General features: G+C 44.5%; 1 protein-coding gene across 6 annotated transcripts in view; it reads left to right on the top strand.

Moving 5' to 3' along the window:
- LOC118513851 (nuclear receptor-binding protein) overlaps window positions 1-23,472 on the top strand; it is a 52,105-nt gene that overhangs the window by 18,440 nt on the left and 10,193 nt on the right. For all 6 annotated transcript variants that reach the window (XM_036060141.1, XM_036060136.1, XM_036060139.1 and 3 more), the window contains exon 3: window positions 2,555-2,760. In XM_036060141.1, the coding sequence (XP_035916034.1) occupies window positions 2,626-2,760 (135 nt within the window). In that variant the 5' untranslated portion in view covers window positions 2,555-2,625. The remainder of the gene's footprint in view (window positions 1-2,554; window positions 2,761-23,472) is intronic.

The raw sequence follows: 23,472 nt of genomic DNA, 5'->3' as shown, positions 1-23,472 counted from the left end.
TAGGATGACCCACCGAGCTCTCCCCGTGATTGGTACCTTTCCTTTTCTCAAATGCATTTCAAATCAGTTCAAACGTAACTTGCAGCAGCACCGTGCCTCGGTGGTGACTTTCGATTTCCGAACAGGAACGGCAAATTGAGAGCAGTACTTTCGAAATTTATTACACCGTTCGGTAATAACTCATACGATTGAACTCTTTGTTGTCTTTTTGACGAGTTTCTTGTGTGAGTGAGGTTTTTTTTTTTGGAGATTTTCTTTAGTTTGGATAGGATTTGATACTGGTTCCTTCGTGTTGGCAACCGATGCCATGGATCCTCAGACTACCAGGCCACATCTTCAAAATCTTGAAGACTTCTTTTGAGGATTCTGACCTTGATAGTCATAAGAGAGCGTGACACTGCAAGAACTGAGCTAAAGGCACAACAAAGCTTAGACACATTCCAGTTCGACTAAACCTCTCCTAACTCTGTATCGACCAGAGCAGGCAAAGGCAGAGTTAGTCATTCGATTCGATTTCGATTGATGTTGCTTCTAGCTTTGACCGAAATAAAACAAACAGCTCAATCCCAAATGTGCATGAATCACATTGAATCAAAGGAAAAATCGTTCACTTGTTGTTGTTGCGTTGGGGGAAAATAGCTTCCACCAGCTCTGATTCATTTCCATCCACTCCCTGAGTAAGAACATTCTCACGGATGTGGAGCAAAAAGGGGTGGCTTACCTGTTTTATTGTACCTTTCGCCATGTTTACAATGTACTAATTGTACTACATTGCTCACTAGTGGTAAATATGGATGTGTGTATAAACAGCTGACCAACAGCGTGATACCCCGCTTTGGTTGCTGATCGTTTTCAGATGTCTAATTATGATCTCCGTCAGAGTCTAACCCTTCTACAGACAATGACAAGTTCTCGTCTGCTACACTTAGCAATACCGGCCGTCCGCCGGGTCAGGACGACGTCAAGTATTTCCGTCTGACCGAATGATGATCGCGTCTCGCTTCCCTGTTCATATCCACCCTCGATGACCTCTAATAAATCACGTTAAATGCGTACACATGCCCAGCGCGCGCCGAACCCGGTCGCCGTCGACCATCTATTGGGGGCGCCCATCTGGACGAGTTGATTGTTAGGGTGTGGCGAGCGTGCTACCAACCGCCCCCACCGGTGTAGTTATCTCGAGCGTGAAGAAGCTTCCGAAAGAGTCCGCGCCACTTGGTGTTCCGAGCTGGTGTTGTTTGTGTTGAAACGTAAAACCGCCGGTGTACATGAATAGCTCGTTTTTTATATTTTATTTTTATCGTAGAACGATTAAAGCCAAACTGCTGCCGGCACGGTAGACGGAGGCGATGTGTATCTTGTGATAGCCGAGTGTAACTCAATTCATTGAGACGTGTGGGTGGTGAACCCGTGTGTCATCAGAGAGCAAGTGTGTTTGAGAGGGTTGAGAGGGCGTTGATAGCGTTTCGGGATGTTAGAATTTATGTTACAGAACTGTAAAGTGATACGCTCTCGGTCACAGGAGACCCAGACGTCCGTTCCAATGTTTATGACCCAGCTGATGGGTGGGGGTTTCTTGCAACTCAGCAAGGTGGAGCTTTTCTACGGCGGAACAGGGTCCTCTAACACCTGAAAAAAGGGCAAAGAAATGAAATGATTTAGGCTGACAGCTACTACTGTTGCAATTTTATATCAATGAATCTAAAGTGCGATCGTGCCGCAATTAATTTTCCATAAATTGTGCACATCGCGGGTCATCGCAATCTGCTGTGACCGAGCGGCACGCGAGCTAATAGTTTGCCGCGAACTGTAAATTCGTGCATCGAAAAGTGGATCGCATTGACATATGGCGTCCGGGGTGTAGCTGCTGCCTTAGCTCTATTTACATTGTACGTTGGACGCGTGCCAAAGAAAAAGGTCATGGTAAGTTAGTTTTGTTTCAACTCCTTACCAGCAATACCATTGTACCTGTTGTTTTGTAGTAAACAAATTTATAAGTGGAAAATGGCATGTTGTGCTCTCAGATTTGAGGAGACCCAGGCATGAAAACCAGAACAGGCATTCAGTTCCTAGTGGTGGCACAAGTCAGAATCTTTTGTGCTCTTGAGGAGAGCTAGCATTAGAAAGCAAAGCAGTTCCAAACGTTCTTTGGATCCGGACGATGCAATTATAAGCTATTATTGTGTAGCTTGGCAACAGAAACAACAACGGGCAACGACGTATCACTGGTTGGTTGGCTTGTATCTGTAAATGCAGACCCCACGACCACACTGACTGTTTGGGAAATTTAAAGTTTATAAAGGTCAAGTTCACATGCTTCCAGTTGTTTCTTCCCAGTCGGCTCTGTCCATTTTCCCGATGGTCGTTTGTGGTTTCCGTCTACCGCAGCGAAGAGTCTCGCCGCGCCGTATATCGTCCTCCACATCGCACCAGCAGCTGTCATCCTCATCTGTGCTTCTGTAGACTTCTATCTTCGATCAAACAGTTGGCATATGTTCTAATTGGATGTGTGCGCGCGCGTCCGCGCACTCTTCTCGCTTCCCTTTCGTTGCAGGTACTAATTAAAATATCCTCGACACCCGGAGGTCGACCGAATATTTTTCCCCAAGCCGCTTCTGTTCTGCCATGCCGGGTAGTCGTTCCAGTAACAACGATACCGAGCACAACAGGTCCCCTAGAGAGAGCGGCGAGGATTCGGAGGATGAAAGTGAAATTCTAGAGGAAAGTCCCTGCGGAAGATGGCTGAAACGAAAAGAAGAGGTACGTAAGCTTTATCCAGCCGTTGGAGAATTGGAGTTGATAGCTTAAACGAGCAGATGAACTTTGCGAATGAACGAATGAATAGTGATTAATTGTAGTACTTGTAGTGGAGCAGCAAGTCCAGCTGATCGACATGCTAACGATCATCATCGTCATCGTCGTTTGCTTGGACGTTCGTCTTCTTCTCATCTAACCCTGTATGAGTGTGCACAATTTTTGCAAAATTAATTTGACCTTTTTGTCGTCAGCATCAATTGCGACGATAGGGCACATGACACTCTATTGATAACAACCACCGCGCTATCGTGCTCGTTCCCTGTTTGATAAGTATACGGCAGCGCTTAGGGGTGTTTCGTCTCAGCAAGAAGACAAACAAAAAATCAAATATTCATTCTTGCCGAAGCGGACCTCCTATAACCCCCTATTGAAGTTCACATACAATCAGGAAATTTAAGCAGTTTTATTTTGGGAATCGTTAACATCCATACCCCCGGTGAGATGGAATGCCTGGAACAACGCGATGAGTCGACCGCAGTCCGTTTCGATCAACCGACGGTCGTTTGTTGCTCGTGAACAATCATTCTATTTATTCACTTTGTGCTAACCATCATGTGCCAAGCGCACAACTCTGTAAAAAGAGAGGTGATTTATAAACTCGAACTATTCGGAATATTTCCGCTGTTCAACATCCACCCTGTTCCGCGAAAGGCAACATTCAGCAGCTAATAGAGTTTGTGTGTTGTGTGTCTCGTGCAACCGTGGTTTTTGGTTGGTTTCTATTCGGTGTTGTTATGCATCATAGGGTTTTATTTGGAGTGAACCCATCTACCAGGTACAGGTGCCAGGCACCAACAACAGTAACACATGTCTTTAGTCATCGCTGCCAGTTCCGCCGATGAATCCCATTTTGTGCAGTGATTCATTGCGCAGAGTTTCCGCCGACAGAATGAAACTGTTTTCCCCGCTTTGGCTTTTCGGTGTGCGAAAAACGCAACGCAACGTGTAAAGCTGCCACTCGGTTCGTCTAATGAAAGCACATTCCAATTAGCTCATAAATTAAAGCATTTAATTGTCACATCCTTTTGCGCGAGGGTGCCTCGTGACTCAGCACAGCATACAGATGCATGCAGCTTCTTCTTCCGGACGACGATGAAACTGGATGAACACGAACCAACGAACGAATATGGTGAAAATTTCCGGAGACCAGCGGAGTAGACAACATGTGAGACCTATTTCCGGTTGCGTTGGTCGGTGCTAACTCCCTTATAAGAGCTTGTGTCCATTTTTGGACTGTGGAGTGCAGTTAACATTCATACTCCTCTTGATGGCTCAATGGAAATAGCATTCGCGATTGCGTTTGCAGTTCTTCGAACAGACGATCGCTGCTGCAACACTGTGTAGATGTTTGCAAATCGTAATCCACGGCTCTCTTGATTTTCTTGATGGCAGTGTAATCTGAACCGATTTCACATCTGTGTCAACTGCCACTTTGTGTAGCGCAATCGATTTCAACCGATGACTGCAGTTTATCGATGTTTCTCCGCTTCTTTGACTAGAAGTCACGTAAATACTGCATTGGTTTTCTTGCGATTTCTATTTGCAGTTTCGCTTGATGCCTCGAGATATTGGAATTAAATCTCTTGAAGAAGAAGGTTGAGAGAATTGTGTCAATATATTTTGCAGCCTGGAAACTATTCTCGAGACAGGATGATTTTGTAGACCATCTCATAACCTTAAAGACATCTGCAAGAAAAAGAGATAATTCTCCTTATCCCTATCCCAAGACAACGAACTTCTTGGTCATAATGGTCTAAGTCATCCCAACCAACTTCAAGCTGCCCAGCAAGCAGCCGATCATAAAAGGATGGTCGTATATAATAAGTTTATTGCAGTCCAACGCCAGATATCGCTTGTTTGGTTGATGCTCCCCGAGGAATCTTACCCGGTGGTGGGCAAGTATCACCAAGGGAAAAAAAACATCTCCCATGCACCAGATTATCCGCACCCTGTCCACGCGGAAAGAAATTGTTGGACATTACGGTTGGTCTGGTTTTTCCTGTTTCTGTCTCGTAAATCCCTCCCTTTGCTATGTAGATCTTACGCGGCAATAGGAATCGTGGTCGTTGTCGAGCCCCACTTTTACATTAAAACTCCTCCGTATTTCGTAGGCGTTAAAAATGCACTCCAATGAGTGATTTATAAACATCCACCATCCTCCTTCGCGTTTTTCTTTCGCGTTGTGATAAATTATTCCCAAAGTCTTGTTTTGCACCCGTGGGCAAGTTAACACTCCAAAGGGGTTCCGACTGCATCTGGTGACAATGCAGCAAATGCATAAAGGGAGAGAGCAGAGAGAGAGAACCATAGAACTTGCTGGGTACCATTGAATCGCGCGAGGTGATTGAATTTGTATGCATAAATGGCATTTGAAGAGTGAGATGAAGGTGTCTAGGAATGCTGTCAGCGTAGATACACTGGGCTACTGTGAAGAAGTAGGAGTGCAATGCACCCTTGGGACGATGCTTAATTTCACTATGCAAGAGTCGTTCTGAGAGTTAAGTGGAACAGAACAGACAGTGACAGGAGATGTCACTGCTTTTGGACCTAACATTGTTGCTTCGTGAGAGTTTCGTGAGCCAACAGCAGTAGGAAGAAGAATGGTCCAAGTCTTCCCTATGTTAATTGGGGATGACCATCGCTAATAGATGCAACCCCTATAAATATCTGACTCTCGTCCGTATGGTGCCCGTCAACATTTTCTCGGGACCTCGCTTAATAGACCAATAATGGTAGCTGTAAAATTTCAAACAAACAAATGGTGATTTCTCTATGGACCACCGCGCCACCTCCAACCAACTGGGTCCCGAAAGGCTTCCCGAAAGGTGCGAATGATGGCGTGTGCGGTAGAGACACCTTCACACCAACACCACCGGCCGATTCTTTTTCTATGCTTTTGGGGAGAGCGTTAATTTTGCATGAAGTCGTCGAGGTACACATCCCCCGTGCTACACCATCGTTTAAGCCGAAGAAGAGGATCCAAACGTCAACGTTCCGTCCGCAGCAATAATCGTGCGGTGGCGAAAATCGGCGACGTGCGTATATATGCTGCAGTTTCGCAGCAGCAGTCACCATGGGTGTAGACCTTTCTAAAAATAGTCACAAAATCAGCATTTAGTCCCATCCGAGAGGGGTTCGTGGGGAGGCTGCCGGGGAGGGACGCTGGTAGGGCTGCTAACTCCCTTTCTCTCCCCCAACAGTCGGCCGGTTATGGTGGTGTGTCGTCGGCAAAGACGCCTAAATCTTCTCTCCCGCTATGCGTCGTCTGGCATGTGCGTGGTGAGTGTATCACCGTATCACCTCACAGCTATTCCTTCGAAGCCCTAACTCATGTGTCCCTGCCGGTGTCTTCCCTACTGCTCCTCGGTACCGGGACAGTCCTTAGCCTGCAGCGGTGAATACGAACAGCGTAGCTACCGCAAGACGAAGAGATGACAAACCGAACGCGCAAGCATGAGAATGTGTCTTGGGAAGGCAAAAAAAAAAAAAAGTTATGCAGTGTGTGTTTGCGGAACTGAACCTCGTTAGTCGTCGGCTTACTCCTGCTCCACACACACACACACTGACTTTCGCACAAATTAGTTTTTGCTTGTGTTCATTCATTACATTTTATGGTAACCATATGCAAAAAGGCGGCAAATCCTATCGCCGCCTTCGGATGCATTTACGGCATTAATGGGAAATACGCATGAGAAAGCGAAAGATGGTTGGAGATCATGAGTCATCAAGTATACCCCTGTTGGAGTTGGAGTGACATGAAATTTCTTCTTTTTTTGGTTCTTCAAGCGCTTATTTATTGGTCGTCTTATTAAATAGTCTAGTCCTTCCTTTAACTAGAGGTTGGGGTCATCTCCAAGGTCCAGTCAAGATTAGAACTCAGACTGGACGAATTGTCAAAACATTCGCCCTGCCCCAACCGACTCACATGGAACACTAGTGCTTGGTTTTATTTGTAACTGAATCACGATTTCTTCCAAGTAACTTTTTTTTAGTTCTTTCACTCATCTTGAAATTGAAGACAGCATGACTTTTTGATGAGCCTTCCAATGTCAGTCCACATGGTTTCTAACGTACGACGCATCGCTTTCATCCATCAGCAGCAGTTACGAGGGAAGCGGTAACGTTTAGTTCGCACACGACGTCACACTTCTGTCAGAAGACTTCTACTTGTCCCCACTTGGACAATGTCTCGCCCGATAGCTGTCCCAAACTCCCGATGAACGACAGAAAGGAAGTTCAAAGTGCTTCGGGAGGAAGATATTTCGTTGCACACATCCTGTGCACATACACACACCATGTTTAGCTACATACGGCCGCCTATCCTGCCTTCGGTACCTACCGCGCGTCGGGTGGGCACGGAAACTGCCTTCCGTTCACGTGGTGGTGGCGCTGTTGTGTGTGTGTGTGATGGGGTTGTCGCTGGTTTTTTTTATAAATAACCAAAAACCTCTCCCCAACCCTCCCTCCCCACCCCCCCCCCCCCCGCGAATCCCCATCGTTTGGCGCAGGCCACCGAACCTTCCACCTCCCAAAACCGGTGAACGGTTTCTCGCGCGCGCGAGCTCGGCAAGTCAAGGCCATGGAATTGCTTTCCGCTTCGACAGGTTCGACGTGGATCTATTTATTTCTATTTATTGTGTTGTGTTGTTGTTGTTGTTGTTGTTGGTGGTGCGTTTTTTTCTTCCTCCACCACGCGCCTGTGACGAAACACAAGCACAGTGTTCGCATGGACGCTTAGCAAATACACACACGCACACGCAGACACACATGCAATGCAAAGAAAGTGCAGACATCACGCCACAGCAGAAGCAGCGCGAAGAAATGTGTAGCGCGAACAGCGCACGATGACTTGATGGTGGCGAATGGTGGTCGCTGACTTTTCATGAACCTCTCCTATTCGCCTTGATCGGCCTCGGCCTGGCCCAACTAAGGGCAGAAGGAGGCAACCCTGCACACCCTGGAATATCGGGATGCCGATCGGTGTCGGTAGGTGTAATAAGTGATGAGGCAACAGCAAAAAGTAAACGATCACATATTAAGGTCGTGATGGACGGGCCAAAGACAGGCAGGTTGGTGTACAGCACAACTTTCTCCATGGTGAATTATCTCTATCTTTCCTTTGTTGCCTTGGCTATTTTAGGAACCTTTTTTTCCCCTACACACAAGAAACAAGTGCGAGCATCTTTGAAGTTTTTTTGTTATACAAAAGTCATTCACAATAGTGTCACTTTTCATTGAGAAGCTGAATATCGGGCTTAGTAATAGTTTTTGCAGTTTATTTTTAGAGCCTTGGAAATAAAGTCTTGCCTCCATCGTGCCTTTTCAACTGATTAAACATTGCTTCTTATTATAAAACCACGATATAAAAACAAACCACCATCTGTATCGCGCGCTTTCATGCTGGTTCTCTCATCTCTTTCCGTATCGAGGCTCCAGCATGTCTGTGGCCACTTAAAAGCTCCCCTTGTGACCTTTTCTTTGGAAACTTTTGTGTTTTGTCGAATCGAAATTTTAACAGCATTCGCGGCCAACTGCTCACCAATTACCGACTTACCGAAGCCTACCGAAGTATCACCCCGAAAAGTGACGCTTGATTGGCTTTTAGCCGGGTATGAGCCGCCTGACGTCCGACTGCTTCGTCTCCAAAGCGCATTTGATGATTGTAAACATTCCGATAACATTTCCTAACGATCTCGGCCCCGACCGATTTGCTTCGCCCCGCCGTTCGTTGTTTTACGATGGACACCAGCAGAATTTCCAAGCAATAGGGCGCGCGCGCGACACCGGGTTTGGCGTCGGTTACAATTTGGACGACGGCCAAATAGTGCAAAACTATACACACCCCAGCTTCTCGTGCGCCTTAAATGTGTAGCGTTGATCCAAACCGGAAGAATCGGGTGTAATAAGAGTGGTGATGTTGCGGTGTGTGTGTGTGGGGTAAAGGGCGGGGGAGCCCTTTTGTTGGCACAAACCCTCTCGACCGACCCATAGGCAATTTAGGATCCCTTGGACTTGGAGTTCGGCTAGCGTGAACTATCAAGCGCTACTGTAAACAGTCTTTACTGCGAAAAACGAAAAGAAAAACTCACGGACAGAACGTAATCTATTGGACAAGAACCAACAATGGCAACCTATCAACGCTAATAAAAACCCCCGTCTCCGTGTGGAGATATCGAGGGACGAAAGACGAAAACGAGACCAGCAAGAAATGTCCTTTAATGTGTCTGGTGTGCAATGATGCAGAACTGGAGGGGGGACGACGTTGCGATATAAAAGGGCACACAAGGGAGAGAGTGGCGACAAATTTGGTAGCATTTTTATGTGATGCTACTCCTTTTCTTCCTCCACAATGCCTAGGCTCTAATGAGCTCAAAGGTCGTAAAGAGTGCAAAAGACGCACCTAAGATGTCCTACGGGTAGTGCTGTGTACTGCTAATTCCTTCTGTCGCAATCGTTTTTTTCCTTCTCTGTGTGGATATTAACGACTAACTCTGAAGCATTGCTAAAAAGCACTGTACTATGTGAGTTCTAAACTGGTGCTAACTACTTGCATTTGCGGCTCTCCTGCATGATTCGCACTCCTACGTGACATCTTGCGGATAGTTGGTGCATACTCGTGTGACCTCGAACTCATTTCCAGCACCTACTGTAGTCAGTGGGAAGGAAAAACAAAATGTTCGCAATAAAAACAGCTTATTAGCATTTATGTCTGTTATATAAATAGTCATATCGGCCGGATGGTAACGACAATGTACGGAATGTACGGTACAATGCAGTAGACATCGAATCGATAGGCGCTGCTGCACACAAGTCGCCCACGGCCAGACAATCCAGGCCCCGGGAGAGAGCCGTACAGATAATTATCACCGGTGGCTTACTCGCTCTGTCTCTGTGTGTGTGTCATGGATTTGTTCTATTGATTTAACCTCGCAGATGGGGTGGCACCAGTGGTGCATGGTGACTAAAAGCACTACAATGTTACGTCCTCTGATCCCTTGCAGGTGTTTTCCTTTCTGCAGTTTAGCATATTTGTTCGCAGCTCAGGAACACTCTGATAAGGTGTTAATCTTGCATCAAGAGAGCCTACGTGGAAATGCAAACCCTTGATTGCCAAAAAATATTGCTAATAAAGCTAACACACAGCGCCTATGCTGGTTTTGTGGAGGTTACCAACAATATTTATAGATTATGGTGACTTGCTACTGAAAAATCCAAAAATCCCACACGCGCTATCCACCCATTTGTGGTGTCTCTGATAATAGCCTACGCATGCTGTTGGTACGTCACATTTCCAGTTGACTGTTTTAGGGGGAGATTAATTTGCTTATCTTCGCTTTATGGCACATTCACCACCGCCGAGGGAAAATCCCCATCCCATTCGGGGTACAATAACTGAAACGTCTAGCAACACTACACAATGCTACTACGTTCGATTGGAAAGCGTGAACCACATTGGCATTGATGATGATAAACTGCAGCTATCGTAAACTTCTCGAAAGTGTGTGGTTATGTGTGCTCCTTCATAAAACATTGATTTGCCCACACTTTCCGTTTTCATAAACTCATCTTGCGAGACATAAAACGATAAATTCTTCTCGCATCATTCAAACTGTTGAAGAGAGCAATGGAGGAGTAGTTTAACTGCACAAATAGTTGAGTTGGAGTATTGGAGATACTCCATCATAGTGTAGTTGTAAATTATACTTTACTATCCAACTAGGATTGTGCTATAAAAAGGGTGATAATATCGCAGCTTAGCTTAAAACAGCTTTCAAAATTTAAATAGTTTTTATGTCTTCAGCACTCGACGGAAGAGCTGTCTATTGGTAGAATTGCAAATGTACTTCCCATCCTCCTCAGCCACTCAAATCCTTAATAGCTGTGTGTTGCAGACGGTCATTAACACACGCTTGTTCTAGAATTGCACTCAATGCTGAGCCTGTTAGTCACCTTCTAGAAGAGAGTCGTTAATAAGCAACCTGTTCTTCAGCATACCACAGCATATCTTGTAATGAGATGAGCCCAGTTTACCATCTCGTACTACTCTTGAGAAGCGATAATTACGAGCGGCTCACCGCTCACTAGTTAGTCATGATTCTTCGTCATCCATTTTCCCATTCGCCTTCTTGCTTGCTTAAATACGGTGCTGGAAGTCGACTGCTGGCTGTTTTCCTAGAAATTACCTTTATTCGTTTTCTGAAACGGAAGAGATCCTTTCACCACTTTTCAGTCGTCTTCCCGGAAGGAATGACAGTTTGCCACAATTGGAAGCAACCAGATCGCGTTTACGGTGGTACGATTGAATCAGTTTCGATCAATCGGTTGATCCGTGGTAGGGCGGTAAACTTTCAGGAAGGCCAGCGGTAGTGTATCCTTCCGCACTACCAAACCAAGCTGCAGCCTCGGGCCCGCTCATTCCGTCTGTAGGTGGCAAGGTGAGCATGAGGCGTGTATCTCCCCGCATTTGGATGCGTCTGAAGTTCCGATCGATTGGTTGGCCGGCCGCGCAAACCAGTCCCCCGACGACTGTCGGTCGTCAACCAACGGTCAACTGGTGATGGAATTCCTGTGTTACTGTGTGAACACAGCGCCGCAACCCTCGCGTTCGTTAGTCAGAAACTGGTTTCGATTGGATATTACCGCTACTACCGGTTACGTGTGTGCGCAAAGGTTGTCTCTGCACGCATCAGAAATAGACTCCTTGGAAGCCCTGAGGTTTTGTTGCATGATCCTCGGGAGTTCCACTTCCCCAACCTCTGCCGGGGAGGGATCAGCGAATCCGTCATTGACCTCTAACAGATGAGCGTGCGTGAGATAGTTTAGAGGAGCTTAAAATAACCCCAGTCCAGTTATCTAGACAAGCAGTGCCTATTCTCCTGTCAGAGTGCCGTAAAAATCGGAGTTTAACTATTTTTATGGATGAAAAACGCTATTTGCTATAAAATCAGTCTAGCCTTCTCACGGTAAATATAGTAAATATGAAGGCATTAAGAAACATTCCGATCATCCAAGTCGAGAGGATCAACGTTATGACGCCATCAGGCCATAAAGTGGAATTATTCAGCCGTTGACCGGGGACTCCCTTCATAAAGCAGCATATTCCCATCCTTAGTTATGGGATTGCAGGGAAAAGCTAAAATTATGCCAACAAATTAATGCCACAAATTTACTGCGTATGGCAATATGACAGAACGCCACGTGCTACATCTCTTCGCAACATGGTAATAAACTGTCGAAATCTTCACTGTTCACAGGAAGTATTATCCGTAAAGCTGTAATATTTCCGTTGTGTACTGCTTTCTGACTGAAAACCTGAAAATCAGATGCTATAAATTCTTCCACAGTGTGGACACATATTCCTTGCAATTAAAATAATGATCATTTGTCTCCAACTACACAGCTGAGCCTTAGAGAATATCGCAAAGGGTCGTTCTGATGCGTGCTCCAATTATCATTATTCGCACAACGACACGCATATGGGGCGAGAGAACTTTAAATCCTCGTCTCACATATTATCATCTTTGTCGTCAACACGCGGAGGACACGAATGGTGTTAATCCAATGGAAGTGATGCGTTTTACAGCTTGTTGCTACGCTCATTTGATGCAGTTACGGTGTCATAATTCTTGTGCTCTTTCCGTGCCGTGGCTTTGACACTTGGACAGCTTTATAGCAAAGTGCTAGTCAATAGTGTTTTTGCTATAAAAATTTCGCATTACCCTATAAAACGATATTATGAGTTGAAGATGAAACGCCGCACGTCATGTGACGTTATATTCGATTCGTTTAAAATGATAATGCAGCAGATTTGGACAGCGTTCGTGGGCGCAATGTTCATTTGCACGGTTAGTAGCAGCAGCAGCGCCTGTGTCCGTTCACTAACTGTTATAATTTCACGTCACCGAGGAGGATGGCACGTTCCGCTGGTGGCAGTGGGCGGCTGGCGCACATCAGATTGATGAAGACATCTGACGACAGCTGCATAAAACATGACCACACGGAGAAGGCGGTGCATTGCAGCAGATTAGTCCACTCGAGAGGCTGCGAAACAAAGCAGTACAAAGAATGTGCCATAAATTCAAGAAGAGCAACGTCATGCTTTTTTTCGGTACGGATAAGATATAAAACAACACACACGCGTCGTTGGCTAAAATAAGCAAAACGTATAACAACAACAATGATTATGGTATTAGGATGGCCTTTTTCGTTGCTTTAAATCTGTGAGCATTATTTCAAGAGCAGGGTATCTTTTTTTATTCAAACAACTTGCCGGTTGTTTTGGGGGAATATTTCAAGAGCATTCTTGTTTGTGGGGTTTTTTTTATCGCATCCAAGTGCAGGTCACAGGTCAGGCACACAGATTGGGCAAACTCCGTCAACAAGACCGTTGATGGAAATTTAAAAGTGTTTGTGCCGCTTAAGGTCACAACAGACGAGAGTGTGCGGTTGTGGAGAGGGCGTAAAATTAGCAAATGGTTTGTTGAAAGCTTGATTTATTAATGGGGCTCAAATTTATATGCAACGGGTGCTGTTGAATGCTGATAAATCTTTTCAATCTGCCATCACTATGATTGATGGAATAATTATGCATTTATTGTAAGCTGGTGTGCTCGCTCGCTCGCTATTGATTCGCACCTCTAGTTGTTTTTGTTTTAATTTGTTTATCTAATGCACACTACTCTCTATTTACAGGTAAGCAATATTCTGTGGAGGAAACGGTGTTATTATAATCTCGAAGGAGTAGAAAGCAAAAAATCCAACTCGCCGATCAATTTGGTAGCTATAAATTATTCCCAAATAAATCGCGCCAACCATTCCCAATGACTTGTTGTGGAGCGAAAGAGGCGAATGGAAGCTTGTGGGACCGCTGTAAGAACAACTCCATAAAACTCCAAAAACATAAAACCCCTAACAGCGCGTGCACATCACAAGTGCTCCTCCTCATGCTGTAGTCCGAGCAGAGAACCCGATAGCGGGCGGGCGAAGTTATAAAATTACCCCGATTAGAGTAGGTAAGGGCTGTGGTGCTGGGGGACAAGAACGGAACCAAATGAAGAGTTTTTTTTTTGTTGGTAAACTTCATTGCGCTTCGTCGTGTACATTTGATCGCGCGTACAAGAGATCCGCTTGCCGTCGGATACTACTACTACCACCAGCAGCAGCGGCACTGAAGCGCGAAACATGGGCAAGAAAGAACTGCAAAGCATCGGCAACAGCAGTGGCAACCACCAGCCGAACTCATGCGTCATTAAACGGGAAAGATTTATTTATATTTGCAAAATATTTTATGCGATTCTTACCCTGCGAGAGAACTGCTTCTGCTATGTTGGGCATGTGTCTGTTGATGTGGAACAAAACCAACCAAAAAAAAAAGTAGTGTGTTGATCGGTTCACATCGGTTTTGGCAGGCTTTGGGTGTATTTTCTTACAACAAACACGATTAGAATCGGCACATGGTTCGATCGTTAATGACAGAAAACGATCGTTTTGAATTTTTGCCTAGTATTAGAGTTATAGAAGCGATAAAGTTTGTTGATGCATCGTCAGGCACGTCTCAGCCGAACACATTTCAGTCAGTCAGCCAGTCAGTCAGTCTCTCTTTTCTCATCACTAATTTTACTATTTGCTGTGCTTCTGCGTCAACAAATCATTTGGTGGCTTCAACTATGATCCGGGGTCGGTACGATGTGATTTTGCAACTCAATACCACCGCAAACGCACTCGTCCGCGTTGTTATCCCTTCGCTGCGTTTATGCAAATATTCCACCGCGCAACATTGTAGCCGACGCCAACCGCAATAAACCAATTGTCCCTCACAATACAACATCCGTATAAGGTTGCCGTGACATCGAATTGCGGATTGTCGCAATGTGGAAGTGAAGCATCGGCTTTCTTGCATTCAGTTTTCTCTATCCAGCAGTTGCTTGAGACTTCCTCATATTTCTTTGGTTGTTTAACCACAGGACGTGCCTGCAAAGCATAGCAAGATAGGGGCTTTTTTTTAAATAGGAAGTTAATCGTAAATGAGGTTTAAATATGACCACAAAAAAAAAATTCAGATGAAGAAGATTGTTTGAGCTTAAATTAAATTGAACTTTGAATTGGCTTTTGTAAAATATAACAACCAAAAATTTGATTAGTAGCAGGCCAGATTTGTAGCTTGTGGCACAAGAACTGTTGACTTCAATCCAAAAACATTAGAATATAGGAAATCAAAACTAAAACAAGATTTTTTTGCTAGCTTCGGACCTGCAGCTGGTTATTCCAAATGGATTGCTTGTTTGGAATTCGTTGGTCATAGCTGTAAAAAAGAGCTTTGTTGTTTTGTTTTTCGGTATATAGCAGAGTCCAAACTGTGGAAAAAATTATGTAAAAAAATGGTGGAACTTATTTCTTCCAGTTTATTAATTATTATTATCGCTAAGCCCGCCACAAACTCTACGCAATTTATGCAGTGTTAAGTACGAAAATCGGGGACCCACTGACCGCAAAGAGCGAAGCGAGACGCGCACGTTGCGTTTGTTTACGTTTCGCGTGGCTGATGCGCGAACGTGATAGTATGCGAATAAGCTGTCAGATCCATCCACGCTACGCTACGATGTATTTTGTAGTAAAAACATGTTGCACAACAACCCGTTGTGTTTATACTACACGGTTGATAAGCGGGCTTTCCTACGGCGGACATTGAATGAGACACTGGAGCTGCCTGTCTGGTGGACGAGAGCAAAACAAAACCTTTCCCGAGACAAAGAGATACAACCGTGTACAGCCTTGCGATAAGGGCACCTGATAATAGGGCAAACAAAAACAAAAATGGCGTGAAAATTTGTGCTAAAGCTGATCGATTGAAGTGTGTCAGTAATTAGTCTATTTCATCTGAGCTTTCATCTAATCCATCCACCCACAACAATAATACGCGCTTGGGCACGACGCTCACATACATTCGTCAAACTTCAAACGGACTGTATGGCGTAGCAATCGACACCCCGCTTCAAACAAACATTCCTTCTTAAAAGCAACATTTTCAAGTACAACCTGTTTTTTTGGTGGTGGTAGCCGCGGTGGTCCGCTAGTTGTTTCTTCTACGCGCAAAACATTGCAAACCTTGACCCGTCACTTGAGCAGCGGCGTTGCTCTTGTCAAGGAAGCAAATCCGTCCAAATAAAACTGTGACCGAGAAGTTATAGGTCTGAGACTGTGACTGGCTGAGCTCGCGACTTCCAAACTTCTCCTCTGAGTGAGCCGAGAGGGACCGGTCTCAGACGGTGGGTGTGGGGCGTTATATATATGTTTGTTGTTGTCCCCAACCGTATCTTACCTTTGTTGAAGGGCGTTCTTTGCACTCATAACGGTTTATGTAAAGTGAAATAAATCGCGACAGCACAATAGGATAACAATAGATAGTGTGTGGCGTTGTGGAGAGCAGAGAGACGGTGGTGGTAGAGTTGGCAAAACCACCTAAATGTACGAGAAGACGTCAGATATTAGACTGCTCGTTATACTCTTCGGAGAGATACTACGCAGTAGCGCAGTTGCTGCTGAGTTGTGGACACACCCCGGGAAGGAGGACCGCTGTGGACGTCTGCTTGGGTGTGATTGTCACTCATCTTATGCACTCAGATAGATAGATGTGATTTGGGTTTTATTTTCTCATTTTCTATTCTTATCTCATTTCTTATCTCTTGTTTTTTTTACAAAATGTTGTTTATATTAAGTATTTTTTCATTGATTTGATGACATGAATTCGTGTTATTGTCTTATCATATTTACTATTCTACTTATATATACTTTAGTAGTCTTTACAAAAATTTAAAAAAAATGCTCTCTTTAGAACAATGGAGCTTCTGAATGTATAGCGAGATAAAACCGCGTGCAAAAATCATTGTAAGCACACAGCAAAACAAATAAAATAAAAACGGCTTCACGGCTTATTATCTCTCGCGCATGAATCTTCCCATTCACGGGACATTAGACACACCACACTACCTAACCATTGGAAGCGGTGCGTCCCGGGTGCATGATGTCGCCCAGAGACTTGGAGGAAAGAATGGTTTTTGCGGCGCCAATGATTGATGTCGCGCGTAGTTGACGCTACCGTAGAGTGTGTTTCACTCGGATGGTGTAATGATGTCCGAATGTCGCACTGGCTGGCCGCCTGTGTGTGTATGTGTAATTGATGTTTGGCTGACTGTACCGGCAAAGGAGCAGTCCTGATTAGTTGTTGGCCTAAATTCAAATAACCGTCTCTCATCATCTTCGCTAGGCTAGACATTCGGCTCCAAGATCGGTCAGCTCCTCTTTCCTGTCTTCTTTACTCTTCGCTCAAGAAAGTTGGTGAGGGAAAGTGTGACTTCAGAACCCTCGGATACCCGGCTTCGCACGGCACCATAACGTTTGTTTAAACTTCAATTTGAACCGATTGTTGCACAATCAGGGCAACGAACAAATGAACCTTTTGAAACGATGCTGGTGACCTCACAGTTTCGGCTAGAGCCTTTCGCTAGATTTGTGTTCTGTGGTAACGAAATCTTTAGACGCAAAGTTGAGCTATGAGCCAATTTCACAACCAAGACACACACACACACACACACATGCTACTCACCAGAGTGTCGGTTCATTTTAATGAGACCAGTCAATTAGAATTAATTGCTTTTTAACTCGTCCCCACCGAAAAGTGTGTAATCAAAAAATGCTTTTTGGCCATTAAGTTTATCGCTAAAGCAGCGACCTTTTTGAATAATGGCTGCAACGACCTTGGGCAGCAAATTTTTTGCATGTTTATTACAACATTCCATTTGGATGAATCCTTTTTTAACGTTTTATTTTTAAATTTTATTTTCAATAAATGCACGTGTTGAGATATAACTTGATGATAAATAATTTGCAAATATTTTGAAAAAAAAGTTTCAAATAGTGCAGCTTCATTTCAACATTTCACAACTTGGTGAATTCTTTTTACCCGCAGTGCGAATCTTATCATTATTGTGGTTTTGATTGCCACGAAATCCTTATCAATCTCGCCCATAGGTTATGCTAATGGGTGATTAAACTCTTTTCTTCCGCGTGTGTGGATCGCACGCTTCAATTTGTTGCGAAAATCGTTCCATACATGAATCATTTATTCATAGTTCCTAGAAGTTGGATAAGAATGGTGCCGAAAAAAACAATCTTATAAAAAAAGGAAATCGATAGCAATACGTCGCGCCATATTGTGTAATCGCGTAAATTAGAACTCACTTGGCGCCATTTAAGGCACATGGCGGCCGGGTGCTGACAGGGTTACATCAATAGGCTTGCAGAAGATGTAAAATATTGAGCCCCCACTCCCCCCACCAGAGTGTTACTTCCACTCAACCGACACGTTGGTCTCACCATTTAACTCGTTTTGCTATGTTTGCTTTTGAATCTGTGATTAAATAATTGGTGTCTAACGAACCCAACCGCAGCCATACATCAGACGGAATCGATCCGCGGAATAGGAGCGGAGTAGTAACGTGCTGAGCGTTCTCCCTCTCTCAAGTGGCCGTGATTTGTTGGCTGAGCTAGACGAGTCTCTAGAAAGAGTGAGTTAAAGTCAAACTTTGTTTAGAGGTTTGTTAAGTGTTTACTAAAAAAGAAATCAAGGTCTCTAGAGCAATCGAGCAAAATTTGCCTGTAATTAACATTTGCGGGACCGCGATGTGAAATATCGGTACAATGTAGGCAAACAACGGGGCCATTGTGTCCGATGTACCTGTCATAAACAAGTACAACAATCAATAAACAAACCACCAAATGTCGTTAGTTTGCAGTGATGGCCATCACCCATGGGTACGATACACACATCCTTGACGGAAAATGCCTTGACTCATTAAAGAAGAAAATGGCAAAGCAATGTTATTCTTTCTTTCCGTCTGTTTATCATTGCCATTCATCCACCCACCAGCAGCAACAAGCACACACATCAATCATTCTACGTTCAAACGAATTTATTTACCTTTTCGCGCGTCTCCTCAGAGAGCACGCGTCAAAGCGCATTGAGCCGCCGCTGTCAAATAATCGGAAATTATTGAAAAGAATGCTAAAATTGGCAAAATTTTCTCTTGCCTAATGCATCAAATAAATGGTTTAGATCCCTGCTGTCAAGATGTATGGCGGCGCACTGTTACTATAAATTATGATAAGAAACGCAACCCGTTGTGTGGTCGCATCTTCTCTAACAACGAGCCGACTTTTTGCAGGGTTTTTCAATTGAGATGAAGATTGCGGTAGTGTAAGCTTATTGAACAAAGTATTACAGTTTTTCTTGCTCCTGCAAGATTCAGGGACATTATTTTATTTGGATATTAATTAATTTATAATTTTTATTTCTCAATAATGAGCAGTATTACAGTATTTTTGAAAAGATTATAATGCGAATGTAAATTTGAATGAATCGTTGAAGATCTGCTCGGCTATCACCTCGGCCACCGTTCCGCTCCCGTTTTTAACTAGCTAGAAAAACATTCCCATAGTAATCTTTCATTTTATACTAAAAACTTCAAAGTGTATTTTATATTGACTTTGGGTTCGACATTAAAAATCACTGTCAGTTTACATTATCATTTCTCAATTTCCGCACAAACCCAAAACAATCAATTTACACATTTATTCCAACCGACCAAATTAGTTCAAAATTGTATGTCTACTCAGTTCAATTCGCAAATGTTTATATCCATTCGAAAAATATCGCGAAAGAAAATATTTGTTGGAGTCAGATTTAAAAAAAAATTACACCGAAATCCCGGACTGTGAAAAACAATCTGTAAAACCCTGTAAATTGGTGTATCTCGCGCAGCTGGTGCGCAGTTAATTGAACTCGATCCGAATGACGCATCTCGGTTGGAGCCAACTGTGCTATCAAACAATACACACAGACAGAACGCACAAATACCGCCCCTTTTCCGCACACACACACACACACTCACACCCTCACGCGCGAACCTTCAGACGGTGCTGCGCAGAGTGCTTGTTCTAGTCTGGTCTAGCATTACTCTTTTTTTCGTAGTTGCTGTGCGAAGGGATTACATGGGGTTGTGAAGGTGGGTGACTTGGTGCAAAACGGTCGGCATCAAACACTTGTTGGTAATGGTGGTTTACTGCGTCAAAGCATTTATTTCCCGTCCGTTGCTGTTAGCGTTGCGCCCTCCTCCCAACCCCTGCCAAACGTGCTCTCGATTGTACACCGCGCTCTAAACCTTGTGTTTAATTAAGCGACGTTGGCGCCACCGCTTATCGGGTCTGTGTCCCCGCGTCACGAGGATCACCGGAACCAAGTCATTTTTTTCGGTTTTCGTTGACTTTTTCTATGTCTACCAGTGGTGTTCTGTATTGCTGCTGTACGCCTGCACTGCAAGGTGCAGAGATGAAGGAATGTGCCACAGGTCAGACGATGGGTAACATGAGAATGATACTATCCAAGACACACGACGACAGGTGGAGGATGGCGCTCCGTCCAGTTCCGTTTCTACTACGTGGCGAGAAACACAATCCAACGTTGCTACTGCTAGGTTCGTTTTGCTGCAACCTTCGTGTGTGTAAAAAATGCGTACAATGCACCTACCTCCACCACCACCACCAACGACGTACCTAGAGTCACGTGCAACTGAAAACCGCAAAACCACGGCAGCATACGACGGCGTTTGTTTATCATACGAACCTACCCTTCCTCCCCATCCATAGGGGCCCCATCATCGCGTTCATCGCGGGCCAAAGCTATCTACGGCGATTGGTTTGCCTGCGCCGTGGCAGAGTAAACAAGAAGGGAGAATACGGTTGCTCCGGTTGTGCATTTTAAAGGTCACGGTTCTAGTTTTGTGATTAGAGCAGATGCGGGATCGATATTAAACACGAACGGTTGCTTTTTAAGATTTCATACAGAATTGTAACGATTGGTGGTCAGAGAGCCGGTATACAGTGCGTAACATAATTATAGGATAAATCTGTTTTATTATTACTTGAGAATGCAAACATATATTTTTGAACAGATTGAGCAGAAACGCAAACAATGAAAACAATGTAGCTTTTACACATTGCTAACATTTTTTTTGCAACCTACGAATTGGTCCTGACTATTCTGACTTTGTTGTAATGTCAAAATTTCAACAATTTATCAAGCTTGTAGTGTAACCCTTAGTACGTCACCCAATTGTATGCTCAACTGTATTTGTTTTTTTAACTTCTTCTTCTTCCTTGGCACTACAACCTCGAGAGGTCTCGGCCTGCCGTTTCTGGCTTTCTGTGACTTAGTTTTACCCGTAGTAAAGTAGTCAGCCTTACGTATGGGGAAGCGGTCTGGAAGGGATTTGAACCCCGGCCCTGCCGTGTGAAGACCGGCGCCGCTGTCGCCTCGGCCACCGGACCACCCCACATAGTTTTTAACTATGTTTTAATACTATTCTTTTATTTTATTTTATTGAAACGATCTTAAATATAATTAGTTTTACTTTAATCAAGTTTGGTTTATTTTTTGTCTCATTATATTACTCATTTGTATGAGGATTTAATTCTAAAATTTCTGCATAGATGCGCAGTTATAAAAATACAAATTTTATGTTTTTCTGAAATAAGTTCCGTTTTGATCGATACTAAACTTATGTTACGCACTGTAAAAAGAAATTGGCGGAAGACGGAAGACTAGAGTGACCCAACTGTTGATGGAAATATTTACTTGTAGTTAACTTTAAGCCACGATTCCTCTGAACATCTGTCACACTTGGTTGTTTAATTTGTCCCACTCATTCCACAAACTTATCAATCGATCTTTCCTTCGAAGGTCGTCTTCACTCTGAGAGAGAGAGAGCGCAAGTGTGATGGGTTTTTGTTTACACCGGTTGTATGATCTCTTTCCTAGAGCAAAGGACCGAAAAGTCCACCCACCACCCACTCCCGTCGTCTCGCGAATTTGGTTAGCGACGTAAAATTGCCCTTTCTTGCTGCCCCACCGTCCCTCGAACACGCGGCCGCGGCTCATCACAGCAGGGGATAATTATTCGGTTTAAATTCTTCGCGCGCCTCGCTACTCATTTTGTGAGCGATGAAATGTTTGTTTGCTGTTGTACCTTTCTTTGTGGCTACGGCGATGGCGATTGTTCGGTGGGTGGTAGGTAAGCGCACGAGCAAAGAAGGCGCCACCGCAGATTAAAACGTCGCAGCAGCCGCTCAGTGGACCAGCGGATGTGTGATGAAGGCGGCAAATCTCGGCAAACCACCGAGACAAGCGAGACAAGTTAAAGGGTCAGTCTGTGAATGATGACCCTCGTCACACGTTTTGTTTTTCGTCGGTTATTTATAGCTGCAGTTGCAATTGCATGCAGTTTTCCGTACAGCAGCAGCAGCAGGTTGCTGTCATGTTGAAGAATGTGAGGGCATGGTGAGAAGGATCTGGCTGACGGGAAGAGTTGATGCAACGGGACAGATGGATGGTGTGGTAAATCCGGAACAAGGTTTTCCAAACAATCGATCGCACACCAGACACAGCTATCATTTGCAAGCAGTGACTGTTTGCGCTTTCGGACATCACAACAATTCGAAATTATCATCAACAGCATAACGTTCTACGGGGCGAAAGCCTTTTATGCATCACTCATTTACACTCGTCCTTGGTATAATTTTAGGCTAGAAGGAGTGAAGTATTATTTTGGGCCCTTAAGAATAGCACCAACCACTTGCTCCTGCCCGAAAGCCACACGACACCTTTCTGATTGTTGGTTGTTGGTGCACGAGTGAGAGCGTCTAAATACAGCCCGTAGAACACACCGCGGGATTATAAATAGTGCCCCGCGTCGTTCTCGTATAAATAAATCATTCTCTCAGCAGTGAGTCTAAGAGCAACAGCTCAAAACAAATGGCAAATAATTAATCGAATGTATGGAATTAGTCAATTTAGAGTTAACTCATTGGAATTGATCCGCTTAGGTGACTCTAACTACGGTCTTACTAGGACACGCAGGATTCAAGTCACTCAAAGAAAAACAAACCCATCAAAGTTTTAATACAACAGGTTCTTGCTTGATCGTGACATAATTGAAGTCACACTCTGGATCTAACCAGAGCACAGAGATCTTTTTGCACCTTTTTGGCACAATGAAGATGACACGGTCGTTAGTGTCTGCTAGAGTCGCGTGATTCGGCCGTGGGGTCCATCACGCTTGTCCCAGACAGTCCAAACCACACACATTCGAGACAGCTGTGCGTTTTCCTCGCATCCTCTTCCCCGCCTAGTGCTGGTCTCGGATTCCCCCCCCCCCCCCCCCCCCCCGACCGATGTGGTATCATAGCGTCCACGCGGTATGGTACGCCACGCCAAAAACGTTGGCACGAAGAAAAAAAGTGTTAATGAATATTAAAACATGACACCTAATTAAAAATAAAACCATTGCCTTACCCGGTGTTTCTGCAAAAACTTGTCCGCAGCTGCTTCTACTGCACCTAACCATAATCTAATCCCCCGTGTCCTAAGGGCCGAATTCTATCAAGCTCTGCACAGGACCCAGGACGCGACATGTCCCATCGGACGGGAGGTACCCTCGGTTCATTACCGACTATTAGTGGATATGGGCAAAGTTGCAGTGTCCATCCACTGTAGTGGAAGATGTACATTTTCCTCCACTAATTAAGCATTTTGCACACTGACCT

This window comes from Anopheles stephensi, chromosome 3 (genome assembly GCF_013141755.1).
Source record: "Anopheles stephensi strain Indian chromosome 3, UCI_ANSTEP_V1.0, whole genome shotgun sequence".
NCBI lineage: Eukaryota > Metazoa > Arthropoda > Insecta > Diptera > Culicidae > Anopheles > Anopheles stephensi.
Note: the sequence above shows the minus strand (reverse complement) of the source record. Positions and strands in the feature narration are given on the sequence as shown.